The sequence below is a fragment of the Microcaecilia unicolor genome, chromosome 11 (genome assembly GCF_901765095.1).
Source record: "Microcaecilia unicolor chromosome 11, aMicUni1.1, whole genome shotgun sequence".
Classification (NCBI taxonomy): domain Eukaryota; kingdom Metazoa; phylum Chordata; class Amphibia; order Gymnophiona; family Siphonopidae; genus Microcaecilia; species Microcaecilia unicolor.
This window is the reverse complement of record NC_044041.1, coordinates 125,450,385-125,465,406: the sequence shown is the minus strand read 5'-3', so window position 1 is coordinate 125,465,406 and position 15,022 is coordinate 125,450,385. Positions and strand designations below refer to the sequence as shown.

Below are 15,022 nucleotides of genomic sequence, written 5' to 3'. Positions count from 1 at the left end.
GTGCACGGTTCCCTTATGAAGCACATCACAGAGAACTACTTTCTTTCTTTGTCTCCATCCTCTGGTCGATAGACAGAACCTACAAATCTGGTCTGATCTGTTAGAGATGAAAAGGAATTGTAAATGTTTAACTACTGATACTGATTTGGTCTGAGACTTCACATTCCAACTTTTAAAAGGCTCTTAAAATGTGGTACTTTTGAAAAGCATTTACCCCAGATTGAAATTGTGATTTCTTTTCTGGACCACACTCAATGGTTCAGGATCCTTGGCAGCCCTGCATACTATCTAAGTCCTGCACTCTTCCTGCCTTCTTTATGGGTCTTATAAAACTAGCATTAAATAAAATGCTTTTAAACTTTATTTTTGTATTAATATAAGCAGATCTTCAACATAATATAGGAGACTGAAATATTTAGAATAAAACTTGACAATAACACAACAAACATCGTAAATATATTCCAGAATCTCAATCCCACATCCCCCCACCTTTCCCGGTACCCTACTTAGCTCCCACCATGATATATAACTTAATGCAAATATTTATTTTTATTAATTTGAACACTTTTTACTACTTTTTATTGATAGGTCTCCCTATCTTGTCCTCCCATAGTTATGCCTGTCTTGGACGTGTTTCTGATTTATTTTTAATTTTTCATATTTTAACCCTTATAATATTGTATAATTTTAAACTGCATAGGGTGGGGGTTTTTTTTGGCTAGGCAGTCATATCAAAGGGACCCATACCAGGTGCTTCCATTGCTTGATCAGAACTGGTTGGTCTGTCAAGATCTGCCTGTTACCTCATAGAGAGCAAAGCCAATGGTCTCCATATCCCGGCCAAGCTTCCGCTCCTTGCGTCGGTCCTTCTGCATGAGAGCAACCAGACAAGTACAGCCCCTTTCACTCCCATAATTATCATCATCATCCTCATCCTCATCATTCAGTTGAATCTTAAACTGAGGGTTAATCCAGAATGTTGCTGGTGAGGAAAAGAGAAAGATAAAAAATGGTGAATACACATGACCCTGAGCCATACCTACTCTTTACTGAGATCTGTGGTCTCAATGTGAGAATACTGCACATGGCCAAAACTAGGCACAGGGTTGAAGTTAATGCTCTCTGGCTCTCATATGAAAAAGGCTATTAAAACCAAAAGTACATTTTCAGAAAACATAAAAACAGATCCAAATTAAAAATCTGGAAACTGAAGAAAATCACTGTGAAACTGGAAGATGTAATAGAGCAAGCTGACATGATAAAGAGTAACAGATCACCAGGACCAAATGGTAGACTTTGTTGCTGGATGATGTGGTGAAAGCAGTTAACATGGCTTGACTTAAAAAGATTTTAGACAAGTTCCTGGAGAAAAAAATCCATAAATCATTATAAGCCATGTAGCCTTCAGAAAGGCATCACTACCCCTGGGAATGAGAAACAGGGAACCCTGCGGGTACTTGTGACCTCGGATGGCCACTGTCAGAGAAAGGATGGGCTTAATGGACCTTTAGTCTGTCACCCAGCATGTAAGTATTGTACGTTCTTACCTGGGTAGTTCCTGCATCCTCCAGCAGTGCTTCCACGGCGCCATGCTCCTTCATAGAGTGTAGTATTCCACTTGCGGTACCTGCGGGCCTTCAACGCATCCGGGGTAAGGTTGCAAATCTCCAACCTTGTAAATTCACGCAAAAAATCTTGAAAGGACATCCTATAGGAGGGTGGTGGAGAGGTAGAATGAGATAAGTAAGAGAGAGAAGGAGGAAGAGAATGGAGAAATACATGTAGAGAAAAGGAAGAATGTAAAGTTGGAGATAGTTGGAACAAGCGACAGGAAGGAGAGATACGAAGAATGAAAAATTACTTTCCTGAGTTTTTAACAGCAAATATGTACTGTATCATTCCATAGAACAGGGACACTACGGGCAACAACAAATGCACTACCCCACCACAGAATGGGCAAAGTACAAGCAGCAGCAGTACAACAGAAATACAAGCTTCCCACTCACACACAGTCCCATCACAGAACAGCAAGAGCACAAGCAGCTGCAGTACAATCATCAATCATTATACTTTCTCACATACATACACACACACATACAACACAGAACAGGTCCAGCACAAATAAAGCAGTACAACAGCAGTACAAGCTTCCCACTCACACACACACACGCATACACCTTACCAAAACTCTCCATCTTCCATCTTAATCCTCAATTCCTCCCGCTTGTTGGGGTCGATCCCATTCCATTCTTGGGAGCTGTGGACATGATACACTGTTTTAGTGCTTACAGTCTCTGAAACAGCACCCCAGCACTTTTACAAGCCTAAATCGCCAGTCATTAAAGCCATGGAGCTCACTTTAGACTTTTGTAAAACACAAAGGCTGTGCCAGAACCAGAACCAACAACTTCCCAATCCAAATATAGGAGCTCTAGCCAGTAGCCAAGATGCAGAAGGATCATTTTCTATACTCAATGGCAGTTCTCTTTTCCTTTAGCTAAAGTGGATTCCCGATATCTAAGGCAAAGTACACGGGGGGGGGGGGGGGGGGCGGGTATGCAAACAGGGCAACTGGCAGGAAGGGGAGGGACACTAAGCTATCCAGCACACAAGCCCAACAGGAAAGGAAGAGGTGCTGAAAGTAATCCTTGCCCTGGGTGCCATTTTGTTCAACAAGTGCACCAATTGTAATGCAAACTGTAGTCAGATGACCAAGATCCTTACCTATCACTCCAGGACCCCGTCCACTCCACCTCACCCCAAGGGTTCCGCATGCGGATCAGATTTACCATTTGCCCTCGATAGTTTACCTGAAATCCAAAGAACAGAAATGAAGTCAAGAATCCCATGTGCAGCCCTCCTTCCAAAGCTACACCAAATAAGGAGGCACATCTTGGAATTGCTGGCCCATCATGCAACATGGGACTCCCAGAGTTTCCTCTGGCAGGGGGAAATCTTCATTCTAAGCTCTTGGAGCTTGGGACACTGGCTTGGGGTTCAAGAACAAAAGTACTTCCACACCAGACTGTGTTGTTCTAATAATAAAAGATGATACCAAAGAAACTTACTGGATAGCATTAAGTTGACAAACATGATCTGATGATATTCATAAACTAAATCCAAACACTCATCTAAGCAATTCACATATAAGCAGACACTCCCTTAACTTTTGGTATCCACAACTCTAATGCAGGAGTGGAGGAGTAGCCTAATAGTTAAGAGTAGTGGGCTGAGGAACAAGGGAGTAGGTTTAAATCCCACTGCTGCTCCTTGTGACTTTGGGCAAGCTACCTTACCTTTCACAGCGTGAAACTGGTTAACTTAAGGGTTAATGACTTTTCTGAAAAACAGTAAAAAATGTTGCTATGTTATATGAGACTAACTTGTTCTCTCAGCCTTCACCCTTTACCTCAGGAAGGCCGCTGTTGAGGAATGTTCTTTTCTCTTCTCAGGCTCCAAAGTGATTTGTTTATAGTTAAGAAAGCATCATTTGTTATAGTCCTGGAATTGGCCATCTGTATTCTGTCTAACCCCCGATGTTTGTATTTTATTATCCATGAATAGAATGGATACATTACATCATTTGTGGATATTAGGCTATAAAAATGTATCCATTTTGGATTTTAGTTAGGAGAACCTATAGGGCGAGCAATGTCCCTGCTGATTATTCCTCCCTGTTAACAGGTTATATTATGCAATTCTAAAATAAAAGATTGGTTTCACTGCCCTTTTGGTAGATTTGGATTTATTTTATAGGCATTGCATTTCAACAACAGCCTCAGGCAAAAACTTAGATCATAAGACCTCCAGGGCCACGGAAGTACCTAATGCACCTGAATGTAGTTTACCTTGAATTATTACTGAAAACACATGAGCTAAATCCACAAACATCTAGGGACGGTTCTTGGAGAGCCTGAGTTCCCCTAAAAACTCTCCTCCTCTTCTGAATGAGTAGGGTACAGCAGTGTGGAAAGGAAACCATCCTTGTCTACACTAATAGGCTCTCCTTTAGATTTTCCCAGGTGGTAATGTCTCTGGAAAACCTCTTGCTAATCACCATCCCAGGTAACAAAACGTTCCCAGCTAAAATGCTCTGAAACTTGATCTGTTCCTTTGGGTCTCCAACTTCTTTCCAACACAGCAGTGGTTCCCATTCCTGGTCCTGGAAGCACCCCAGCAAGTCAGGTGTTCAGGATATCCACAATGAATATTCAGTGAAAGAAATTTGCATGCACTGCTTCCACTGCAGGCGAATCTCTCTCATGAATCTTCACTGTGGACATCATGAAACCCTGACTGGCTGGGGTGCCTCCAGGATCAGGATTGGAAACCATTGCAATAAAGCATGAAGGAAGGGAACTACACCCCCTTGACTGGAATCTCAGTCTGAGTCCTGCCTGAAGCCCCTGACGACTGCTCCAGGTCCTCGCTCCTTCTCAAAGCCCAGGGCTCTGGTGCTGAGCCAGGATCCACTGCTGAACAGAGAGTCCAGGATGTTTTGTGCTGTGACTTATTACTTCTGCTACTCCTTGGGAGCCAGCCACTAGTGTGTGTCTGGACAGCACTTTACTCTTTTCCTCCTAAACCATACAACAGGTAATTTTCAAAGCTTTTCCCTACCCATTTGGTAAGACAGTGTAGAAGGCTTTTACAAGCAGCGAAAAGGAGCAGGAGGAAGGTATATTCAGCTGACTTTATGGGTGGTTTTAGCCATAGACTATGCACCTGCTGCAAAGTTTTCCCATACTAACGTACCTGCATTGAGACTAGACCCTTAATTTTCCATGAAGAGTGCCCCTATCCTTGGAGGCCTATAGATTTCAAAACTGAAAATGTGCACCCCAGTGGATTTTAAAACTGCTCATATGTTCTCCATGGCAAAGACGTGTATTGCCTAGTAAAGCACCTTACATATGTGTTGTGCAAAAAAACATGGACTGTGCAGAGGGGCTGAGTATTCCTGCAACACATTCTATCATAAGAAAGCAGGGAGTTACCTGATCTGCTCCTGTGACTGAGTAGGCGTGACCCTTTACCAGCTTTTTAAATGTCACAGCTTCCATGTCATGAGCACTGGTGATCTGAAACAGGAACCAGAAAAACTCAAAACACCCACAAGACTTGGACATATCTACCTTTGAAAAGAAACACAGCACAGCAGAGACTCCAATGTAGTCACATTGCATAATCAGAGTTATACAATGTATTTCACTCAAATGGCATCAGAACAGTGAATGCAGCCTCATCTGAACTGTAGCATATCAAAGTAAGTTTCTGGTATCTGGACTGCATGACTTTGATGGAGGGATAAATGAAAAATATTAGCAACACTCAAATATGGCTGGATAAATTGAGGCACAGGAAGATACAGGGACTCAACACTGGTGACAGAACCAAGGGCTGGACTCCATGGGGCTGATATTTAGACCACAGGGAGGCAGCCTGGTTAACTCCCGTGGTTGGTGGTAATCCCCGGATATTCAATGCCGGGCCATTTCCAGTGACCATCATTAAATATTGGGTTTATTTTTAGCCGCTATCTCCTGGATTCTATACACTGAACTGAGAGTTCTGCGCAGGGCTGGTCTTAGGAAGGGTAACAAGGGTAGTCACACAGGGCCTCGCACTCCTAGGAGCCCCACACCTCTGGCACGTCTGTCCTCCTGTCTTGGAACACCTCCCCGCTCTGTACCTTAATGTGCATCCACATTTCAGTAAACAGCGTCAGGCAGCGGAAGCGATTTTCAAATCCTATCAGCTGCCAAGCCCAGAGCCTCCTCGCTGCTGCGTCCCGCCCCTTTTGATGTCACTTCCTGCTTCCGCAAGGGTGGGATGCTGCAGCGAGGAGGCTCTGGGCTCAGCAGCTGACGGGATATGAAAATTGCTGCCGCTGGTGAAGTAGGAAGTACTCCTGTAGCCAGGACCTGCCCACCAGGGGATGTATTATCCTTTCGCACCGAGGATATATCTCCAAATGTTGCCCGGGAGGGAAAGGTTAGGACAGCTGTTGTACTTGGTGATTCGATCATTAGGCATATAGATAGCTGGGTGGCTGGTGGACGTGAGGATCGCCTGGTGACTTGCCTGCCTGGTGCGAAGGTGGCGGACCTCACGTGTCACCTAGATAGGATTCTAGATAGTGCTGGGGAGGAGTCCGCTGTCTTGGTACATGTGGGTACCAATGACATAGGAAAATGTGGGAGAGAGGTTCTGGAAGCAAAATTTAGGCTCTTAGGTAGAAAGCTGAAATCCAGATCCTCCAGGGTAGCATTTTCTGAAATGCTACCTGTGCCACGCGCAGGGCCCAAGAGACAGGCAGAGCTCCAGAGTCTCAATGCGTGGATGAGACGATGGTGCAGGGAGGAGGGCTTTAGATTTGTTAGGAACTGGGCAACATTCTGGGGAAGGGGGAGCCTATTCCGAAAGGATGGGCTCCATCTTAACCAGAGTGGGACCAGGCTGCTGGCATCGGCGTTTAAGAAGGAGATAGAGCAGCTTTTAAACTAGAAATGGGGGGAAGGCCGACAGTCGCTCAAAAGAGCATGGTTCGGGATAAGGTATCTTTCAAAGATATCACCATAACAGGGAAGATAGAGTATCCTGATAGTGAGGTTGCAAAAGAGATTGTAGTAGATCGGGTATATTTAAATAACAATAAAAATCAGACAAAAGATTGCCAATTAATACTGTCAAGTACTAAGCATGATGTACTTAGGAACAACAAACATAGTTTGAAATGTCTATATGCGAATGCCAGGAGCCTAAGAAATAAGATGGGGGAGTTAGAATATATTGCACTAAATGAAAAATTAGATATAATAGGCATCTCTGAGACCTGGTGGAAGGAGGATAACCAGTGGGACACTGTCATACCGGGGTACAAATTATATCGTAGTGATAGGGTGAATCGGATTGGTGGAGGGGTAGCATTGTATATTAACGAGAGCCTTGAATCAAATAGATTGAAAATTCTGCAGGAAGCAAAACACTCCTTGGAATCACTGTGGATTGAAATTCCATGTGCAAAGGGGAAAAGGATAGTGATAGGAGTGTACTACCGTCCGCCTGGCCAGGACGAACAGACGGATGCGGAAATGTTAAAGGAAATCAGGGACGCAAACAAACTGGGCAACACAATAATAATGGGGGATTTCAATTACCCGCATATAGACTGGGGTAATGTAACATCTGTACACGCAAGGGACATAAGATTTCTTGATGAAATCAAGGACAGCTTCATGGAACAGCTAGTTCAGGAGCCGACAAGAGAAGGAAAAATACTAGACTTAGTCCTTAGTGGTGCTCATGATCTAGTGCAGGGGGTAACGATACGAGGGCCGCTTGATAACAGTGATCATAATATGATCGGTTTTGATATTGGCATTGAAGGAAGTGAAACTAGGAAATCAAGTACGCTAGCGTTTAACTATAGAAAAGGTGATTACGACAAAATGAGAAAAATGGTGAAAAAAAGACTGAAAGGAGCAGCTCGCAGAGTAAAAAACTTGCATCAGGCGTGGATGCAGTTTAAAAACACCATCCTGGAGGTTCAGGACAAATATATTCCACGTATTAGAAAAAAGGGAAAAAAGACTAAACGTCAGCCGGCGTGGCTAAACAGTAAGATAAAGGAAATCATTAGAGCCAAAAAACAATCCTTCAGAAAGTGGAGAAGAGAACCAACTGAAAGTAACAGGATAGATCATAAGGAATGCCAAGCCAAATGCAAAGCGGAGATAAGGAGGGCAAAAAAGGACTTTGAGAAGAAATTAGCGTTGGAAGCAAAAATACATAGTAAAAACTTTTTTAGATACATTAAAAGCAGGAAACCGGCCAAAGAGTCGGTTGGGCCGCTGGACGAAAATGGTGTTAAAGGGGCGATCAAGGAGGACAAAGCCGTAGCGGAGAAATTAAATGAATTCTTTGCTTCGGTCTTCACCGAGGAGGATTTGGGGGGGACACCGGTGCCGGAAAGAATATTTGAAGCGGGGGAGTCGGAGAAACTAAACAAATTCTCTGTAACCTTGGAGGATGTAATGGGTCAGTTCAGCAAGCTGAAGAGTAGTAAATCACCGGGACCTGATGGTATTCATCCCAGAGTATTAATAGAACTAAAAAATGAACTTGCGGAGCTACTGTTAGAAATATGCAATCTGTCCCTAAAATCGAGTGTAATACCGGAAGACTGGAGGGTAGCCAATGTTACTCCGATTTTTAAGAAAGGTTCCAGAGGAGATCCGGGAAATTATAGACCGGTGAGTCTGACGTCGGTGCCGGGCAAGATGGTGGAGGCTATTATTAAGAATAAAATTGCAGAGCATATACAAAAACATGGACTGATGAGACAAAGTCAGCACGGATTTAGTGAAGGGAAGTCTTGCCTCACCAATCTAATGCATTTTTTTGAGGGGGTAAGCAAACATGTGGACAATGGGGAGCCGGTTGATATTGTATATCTGGATTTTCAGAAGGCGTTTGACAAAGTGCCGCACGAAAGACTCCTGAAGAAATTGCAGAGTCATGGAATTGGAGGTAGGGTATTATTATGGATTAAGAACTGGTTGAAAGATAGGAAGCAGAGAGTAGGATTGCGTGGCCAGTATTCTCAGTGGAGGAGGGTAGTTAGTGGGGTCCCGCAGGGGTCTGTGCTGGGCCCGTTGCTTTTTAATGTATTTATAAATGACCTAGAGATGGGAATAACTAGTGAGGTAATTAAATTCGCCGATGACACAAAATTATTCAGGGTCGTCAAGTCGCAGGAGGAATGTGAACGATTACAGGAGGACCTTGCGAGACTGGGAGAATGGGCGTGCAAGTGGCAGATGAAGTTCAATGTTGACAAGTGCAAAGTGATGCATGTGGGTAAGAGGAACCCGAATTATAGCTACGTCTTGCAAGGTTCCGCGTTAGGAGTTACGGATCAAGAAAGGGATCTGGGTGTCGTCGTCGATGATACGCTGAAACCTTCTGCTCAGTGTGCTGCTGCGGCTAGGAAAGCGAATAGAATGTTGGGTGTTATTAAGAAGGGTATGGAGTCCAGGTGTGCGGATGTTATAATGCCGTTGTATCGCTCCATGGTGCGACCGCACCTGGAGTATTGTGTTCAGTACTGGTCTCCGTATCTCAAAAAAGATATAGTAGAATTGGAAAAGGTACAGCGAAGGGCGACGAAAATGATAGTGGGGATGGGACGACTTTCCTATGAAGAGAGGCTGAGAAGGCTAGGGCTTTTCAGCTTGGAGAAGAGACGGCTGAGGGGAGATATGATAGAAGTGTATAAAATAATGAGTGGAATGGATCGGGTGGATGTGAAGCGACTGTTCACGCTATCCAAAAATACTAGGACTAGAGGGCATGAGTTGAAGCTACAGTGTGGTAAATTTAAAACGAATCGGAGAAAATTTTTCTTCACCCAACGTGTAATTAGACTCTGGAATTCATTGCCGGAGAACGTGGTACGGGCGGTTAGCTTGACGGAGTTTAAAAAGGGGTTAGATAGATTCCTAAAGGACAAGTCCATAGACCGCTATTAAATGGACTGGAAAAATTCCTCATTTTTAGGTATAACTTGTCTGGAATGTTTTTACGTTTGGGGAGCGTGCCAGGTGCCCTTGACCTGGATTGGCCACTGTCGGTGACAGGATGCTGGGCTAGATGGACCTTTGGTCTTTCCCAGTATGGCACTACTTATGTACTTATGTACTTATGTCTGCCGCTCTCTACTGAAACGTGGTGGCTGCATATCAAGGTATGGGGTGAGATGGGGTTCCAAGAGCTCTAAACCTCCTTTTAAACTGATAAATTATGGCTTATGGTGGTGGGCGCGGGGGGGGGGGGGGGGGGGGGCACTGAACTGGTCTGCACAGGGCCCCACAATTGCTAAGACCAGCCCTGGTTCAGCGCAGAAATCGAAGAGTATTCCATAACAGTATAACCTAATTGGTTAACAAGCTAATCAGTGCTGATAATAGGATGCTATCAATTATCAGCACTAATTGGCATCAATTAGAATTTACGTGCACTACTTGCTAAGCGTATTCTGTAAAGTGGTGCGCATAAATTCTAATGCACACTGCCAAAAAGGGGGCATGGCCATGGGTGTAGACTGGGCAGTTTGTGGGCATTTCAATTTACACGCAAGGTTATAGAATACACCTGTTCCGCTCCTAACCTAGGCACCGGTACTTATACCAAATTTTACTTGGCGTATATGGATGCGCCTAGACTTAGGTGTGGGCATGGCCGCCATGCATATTCTATAAACCATGCCTAAATCTAGGCGCGGTTTATAAACTACTCCTAGGTGGAAATATTTTCGGTGCCGCTTTTTCAGGCGTAAATAGAATCTCTTCCTATAAACATAGCCAGCTAAGTCAATATTCAGCACTGGCCGACTAAGTTCATAGTGCCAAAGATAAGCCTGCTATTTCGGCGGCCCGATCTGGCAGCTTAACTTTGGCCGGTGAAGAGCTGAATATTCATGGATAGCCGATTATATCATGCAATATAACCGGTTAGCCGCTATGCACTGACCATGAATACTCAGTGGGAGATAACTGGCTATCACTCGCTGAATATTCACAGATAGCTGGTTAAGTGCTATTTAACCAGCCAGGAGCTGTTCCTGGACGGTTAAATAGTACTGAATATCGGTTAGCAAGAGTTTCTAGACTTGTTCCTGGTTCAAATGTTGCTACCACTTCCTCTGCCTTCATCCATCTTTATGTGACTCTCTTACAAACCTAAACAGTCAGTTGTAATTTTTTTATTTTTTATTTTGTTAATGCAAGAACCATAGAGCAAGCTGCTCCAAATAATGTATTTAAGGTCCTTCATATAAAACCATCTCATAACGACTTACAAAGAAAAAATTACCTACAACTTTACATTTTCTTTTTGCACCAAGCACCACAAGCTCAAGTGTCACTGCACACAGCCGAGGAAGAATTTGGGAAACCCTCTACGTTTTACAGTAAAAAAATATATATATTACACAAAAGGATTGATGCTCCTATCTTTGAGAATTACGCTCCTAATTTGGCCTCTTTGACAATTTACTAGAGCTGGGTACCCACATTTATACTCAAAATTTCACTAAACTCCAAAATTTAGGGGCACAAAATAGTGGGTGGCAATAGGGGTAGATCTTCAATCCGCTAAACCAGCTAAGTAACCACAAATTTAGGACAGCAAAATTAGCTGGAATCAATAAGGCCACCCTAGATATGAAAAGGACACTGATGGGGAAATGAATTGGTCAAAGTGGCAAAGGCTTTGTAAAAGGGGACCTAAATGCCTAAATTAAGATGGATTTTCAGCTGAAAATTTAAGGCCCTGTTTACTAAGCCGTGCTGTAGGAACGCTAACCTTTTAGCGTGAGCTAAAAATTAGCGTTCGCTAATGCTATTCTTCCGATTCAGTCCCCAGCAATCCTTTTGGAGAACGTGACAGTTGCTGATGCTGAAGCCATTGGAACTGCAGGTGTATTTTCAGTAACCGTTTTGCTTTGAACTAACCAGAGGTCTTCTCCCTGGAAACTATCTGGGAGGCTATTTCTGACCAGAGAAAGATTTCGCCTCTTCATCATGCTAAACCGGGACAAAATCTGCAGGAGCTTGAGAACAAAGGTGGGCAAGAATGTACTGGATATTAGTTAATTGAGAAATATGGAGGAAATGCTGAATGTTCAAACTATGGAGACTGTTTGTTGAAAGCTAATGTGTTTCTCCGAGCTAAAGTTGAGAACTCTGTCAGAAGTTCTAATTTAAGATTAATTTTCTAAAACTTCCAGCATTTTCTGCTAAGGAGATTTTTGTGAAATATTTGACTGAAATTTTGAATGTTCCTACTAAATGTGTTCTACCAGTGGGTAAATGTTATAATATCGAAAATGTGTTCTTATCAAACATGCATAGCAAGATGTACGAGGAGAGACTTGATGACCTGAATATGTATATCCTGGAAAAAAGGAGAAACGGGTGATATGATACAGACGTTCAAATATTTGAAAGGTATTAATCCACAAACCTTTTCCAGAAATAGGAAGATGATAGAACTAGAGGACATGAATTGGGGTTGAAGGGGGCCAACTCAGGAATAATGTCATGAAGTATTTTTTCACCGAGAGGGTGGTAGATACCTTGAATCCCTCCCGTGGGAGGTGGTAGAGATGAAAATGGTAACAGAATTCAAAAATACATGGGATAAACACAAAGGAGTCCTGTTTAGAAGGAATCTATTCAAAGAAGCTTAGCGGAAACTAGATGGCAACACTGGTAATTGGGAAGCAAAGCCAGTACTGAGCAGACTTCTACGGTCTATGCCCTGATCGTGGCTGGACAGATTCAGCTTCAGAAGCTGCAGAACAAGGCCAATGCTGGACAGACTTCTATTGTCTGTGCCCTGATCATGGCTGAATAGATTTGGATGGATGAGTGGAGCTTTTCAGGGGCTTTGATGACAACTTCAGAAGTTTTAGAACAAGGACAGTGCTGGGCAGACTTCAATGATCTATGCCCTGAAAATGGCAAGGACAAATCAAGATCAGGTATACATATGAAGTATCACATCATACCTTATGTAATGAGCTTATCTTGTTGGGCAGACTGGATGGACCGTACAGATCTTTATCTGCCGTCATCTACTATGTTACTATGTGTATCAGCAGACAACATGGCACACTGAGGCTCTAGATGCATCTGCTTTGTTTGTTGTAATCTTTTTGATTCTTGGGTTGGCCCAACCAGCTACTATATTGGTTACTTAGGCCCTGGCTTCTGATAAACAACGGGATAGACTGTTTATGAATCTCAGAGTCGAATTTTCGCAGATGTTTCTATGGAGACTCAGAAGAAAAGGAAACACTTCTTTACTGTAGCCTGGGGTCTTGCAAATGGGGGTGATAAAATTTCCTTGCAAATATGTAGTTAAATATAGACCACTTAAATGTCTTTTTTGACCCAACACAATTTCCAGTAAGAGGGTCATCAGCTGTGAGGACAGACTTCTCCAGATTTCACACTGAATTAAGATATTTAATATTGTGGCTTTGACTTATAGAACAGTAGCTTAATTGTTTAGTTTTTATTTTAGTTTTTTCTTAGGTTTTGGACTAGGGTCTTCTCAATCCAGTGGACATTAGTTAATGCTGAAATTTTTTTATTTTCCTTTTTCTCCTTATTAATGAGGGTTTTTTTTTTCTTTTTTTATACACATATACTTGGATTTGGATTTATATAACAATAAAATAAAATATGGTATCATCTTGTTTTTGTTTTATTTGATTTTATTACCTTTAAAGGGGACTACTTGGCTCCATGAAAAACTGGATTTGATGCGAATTGGACAATTCCCTTTAATGGGACAGCATGAGAAAAAAGTAGAGTGTTTGCATGCAAATCATCCAGCCCAGGCAGAGCCTACCAGATGTCTACCCCAACCAAATTATTCAAAGAAATGAGTTTACTTTTAAAATAATTGTTCTGGGCTTTGAACACAAGAGGTCGCCAAAATCAAAACATGAAAATTACTTATTTAAATGTTTCAACTAATCTGTCTGGATGACAGGTCTCTCAGAATAAAACATCTAGTGGTGGCAAGCAGCAGCAGATCAGAAACTGGGTGTGTGTAGAGTAGCTTGGGCTCTTCTCAGACACTTCCAGTTTCGAAAGGCCATAGCAAAAGCCAGTGATTTTCTACCAGGAAGGTATGTGTATGCCTAGAGATGCACTGCAAAAACAACCTCGACCATGTAAGAGACAACCATGACTGAGCAAATACTTAAAACCCCTCTGCAGTATCTACTATCTATTACCCCACTGGCCCTTACCACATGTTCCGTGACAAAAAAAAAGGTTCTAATCCTGTTTTAGTGTACTCCAGGCATCTAACAACCTCTCAAGAAAGAAGTATCTTCTCATTCTACCTCTATCCTTTCCCCACTGCACCTTCACATTATCAGTGGGTCAGAAGAGGTTAAGACCTGAGAAACTAATTTCTCTTCATTTCTGGGTCTGCTATTTATTACACTGTAAATCATCTTGATTTTGTTTACGTATTATATTGAATTTATTATTTCATAGTTATGGTCCTGAAACTCACTGCATGTAAGATCTGCTGTAAGCCAGCTTGAGCACTTGTGGAAAGTCAGGCTAAAATCCTAAATAAACACATACCTGCTGCAGAAAGTGCTATCCTTGCTGCTCTCCTACCTCCTGGATCACCAATCTTGCGATGGCCAGATAGCAGGAGAGGAGAAATAGAGGCTAAGGATTATGGAAACAAGGCAGAAGCAGAAGGCAACCCTGGGGATGGCAACAGCATGGCACTTTCTGCCCCCTTGCAGCCACATCCTTCTCCTCTTTTTACGTAGATACAGAGCTGGTATAAGGACATTAGGCATTCCAGGAAAAACTTTCAGCCTTGGGCCCCCACCCTTTGAATTAACTCAAGTCAATGCTCTAGTACCAGTAGGGCAGTCCTTTAGTGGTAGGGAAGTCCCACAGGTGCTATGACAGCCATGGCAAGGACGCCCCTAGTAAGTCTCTTCCAATGTATTCATTCCTAAGCAGCTGCAGTAAACTCCTCCATGCAAAGTGAAGCTATTTTGCTACAGCCTCAATTTGCCTTTGCCAGGTCTTTCTTGGAGCAGTTTTTACAACCTTCTAGCCAGGTAGTTGATGCTAACCATCTTAGTAGCTGTGATGCCTCCAGTCTGCAGACATGGCCAAAGCAGCAGAGGCATGACTGTCTTACCTTTCCTTCCCCTATGGACTGCAAATTTCTCAAATGGTTTCATTGTGCCAGTGGTCAAGCAGCAAGATACCAAGAGCATGTCAAGCTCCTAGGACCCCCCCCCCCCCCCACACACACACACAAGATTTAGTAATTAAACTTAGCAATCATGATTATCCCAATATCATCCCTCCTAGGATGATCCTGTAGAAACATATTGAACAGGAAATTTGTAAATATCAGACAGTTAAAATACAGGATGATTGAGTTTGTGTGCCTCTCAAGATCG

The 15,022-nt window shown here is 42.9% G+C and overlaps 1 protein-coding gene across 4 annotated transcripts in view; it reads right to left on the bottom strand.

Annotated features, from left to right (window-relative positions):
* CAPN1 (calpain 1) overlaps positions 1–15,022 on the bottom strand; it is a 145,142-nt gene that overhangs the window by 24,943 nt on the left and 105,177 nt on the right. For all 4 annotated transcript variants that reach the window (XM_030219876.1, XM_030219875.1, XM_030219873.1 and 1 more), the window contains exons 7-11: positions 4,998–5,081; positions 2,725–2,810; positions 2,183–2,257; positions 1,548–1,708; positions 804–982 (exon numbers count right to left, since the gene is read on the bottom strand). In XM_030219876.1, the coding sequence (XP_030075736.1) occupies positions 804–982; positions 1,548–1,708; positions 2,183–2,257; positions 2,725–2,810; positions 4,998–5,081 (585 nt within the window). The remainder of the gene's footprint in view (positions 1–803; positions 983–1,547; positions 1,709–2,182; positions 2,258–2,724; positions 2,811–4,997; positions 5,082–15,022) is intronic.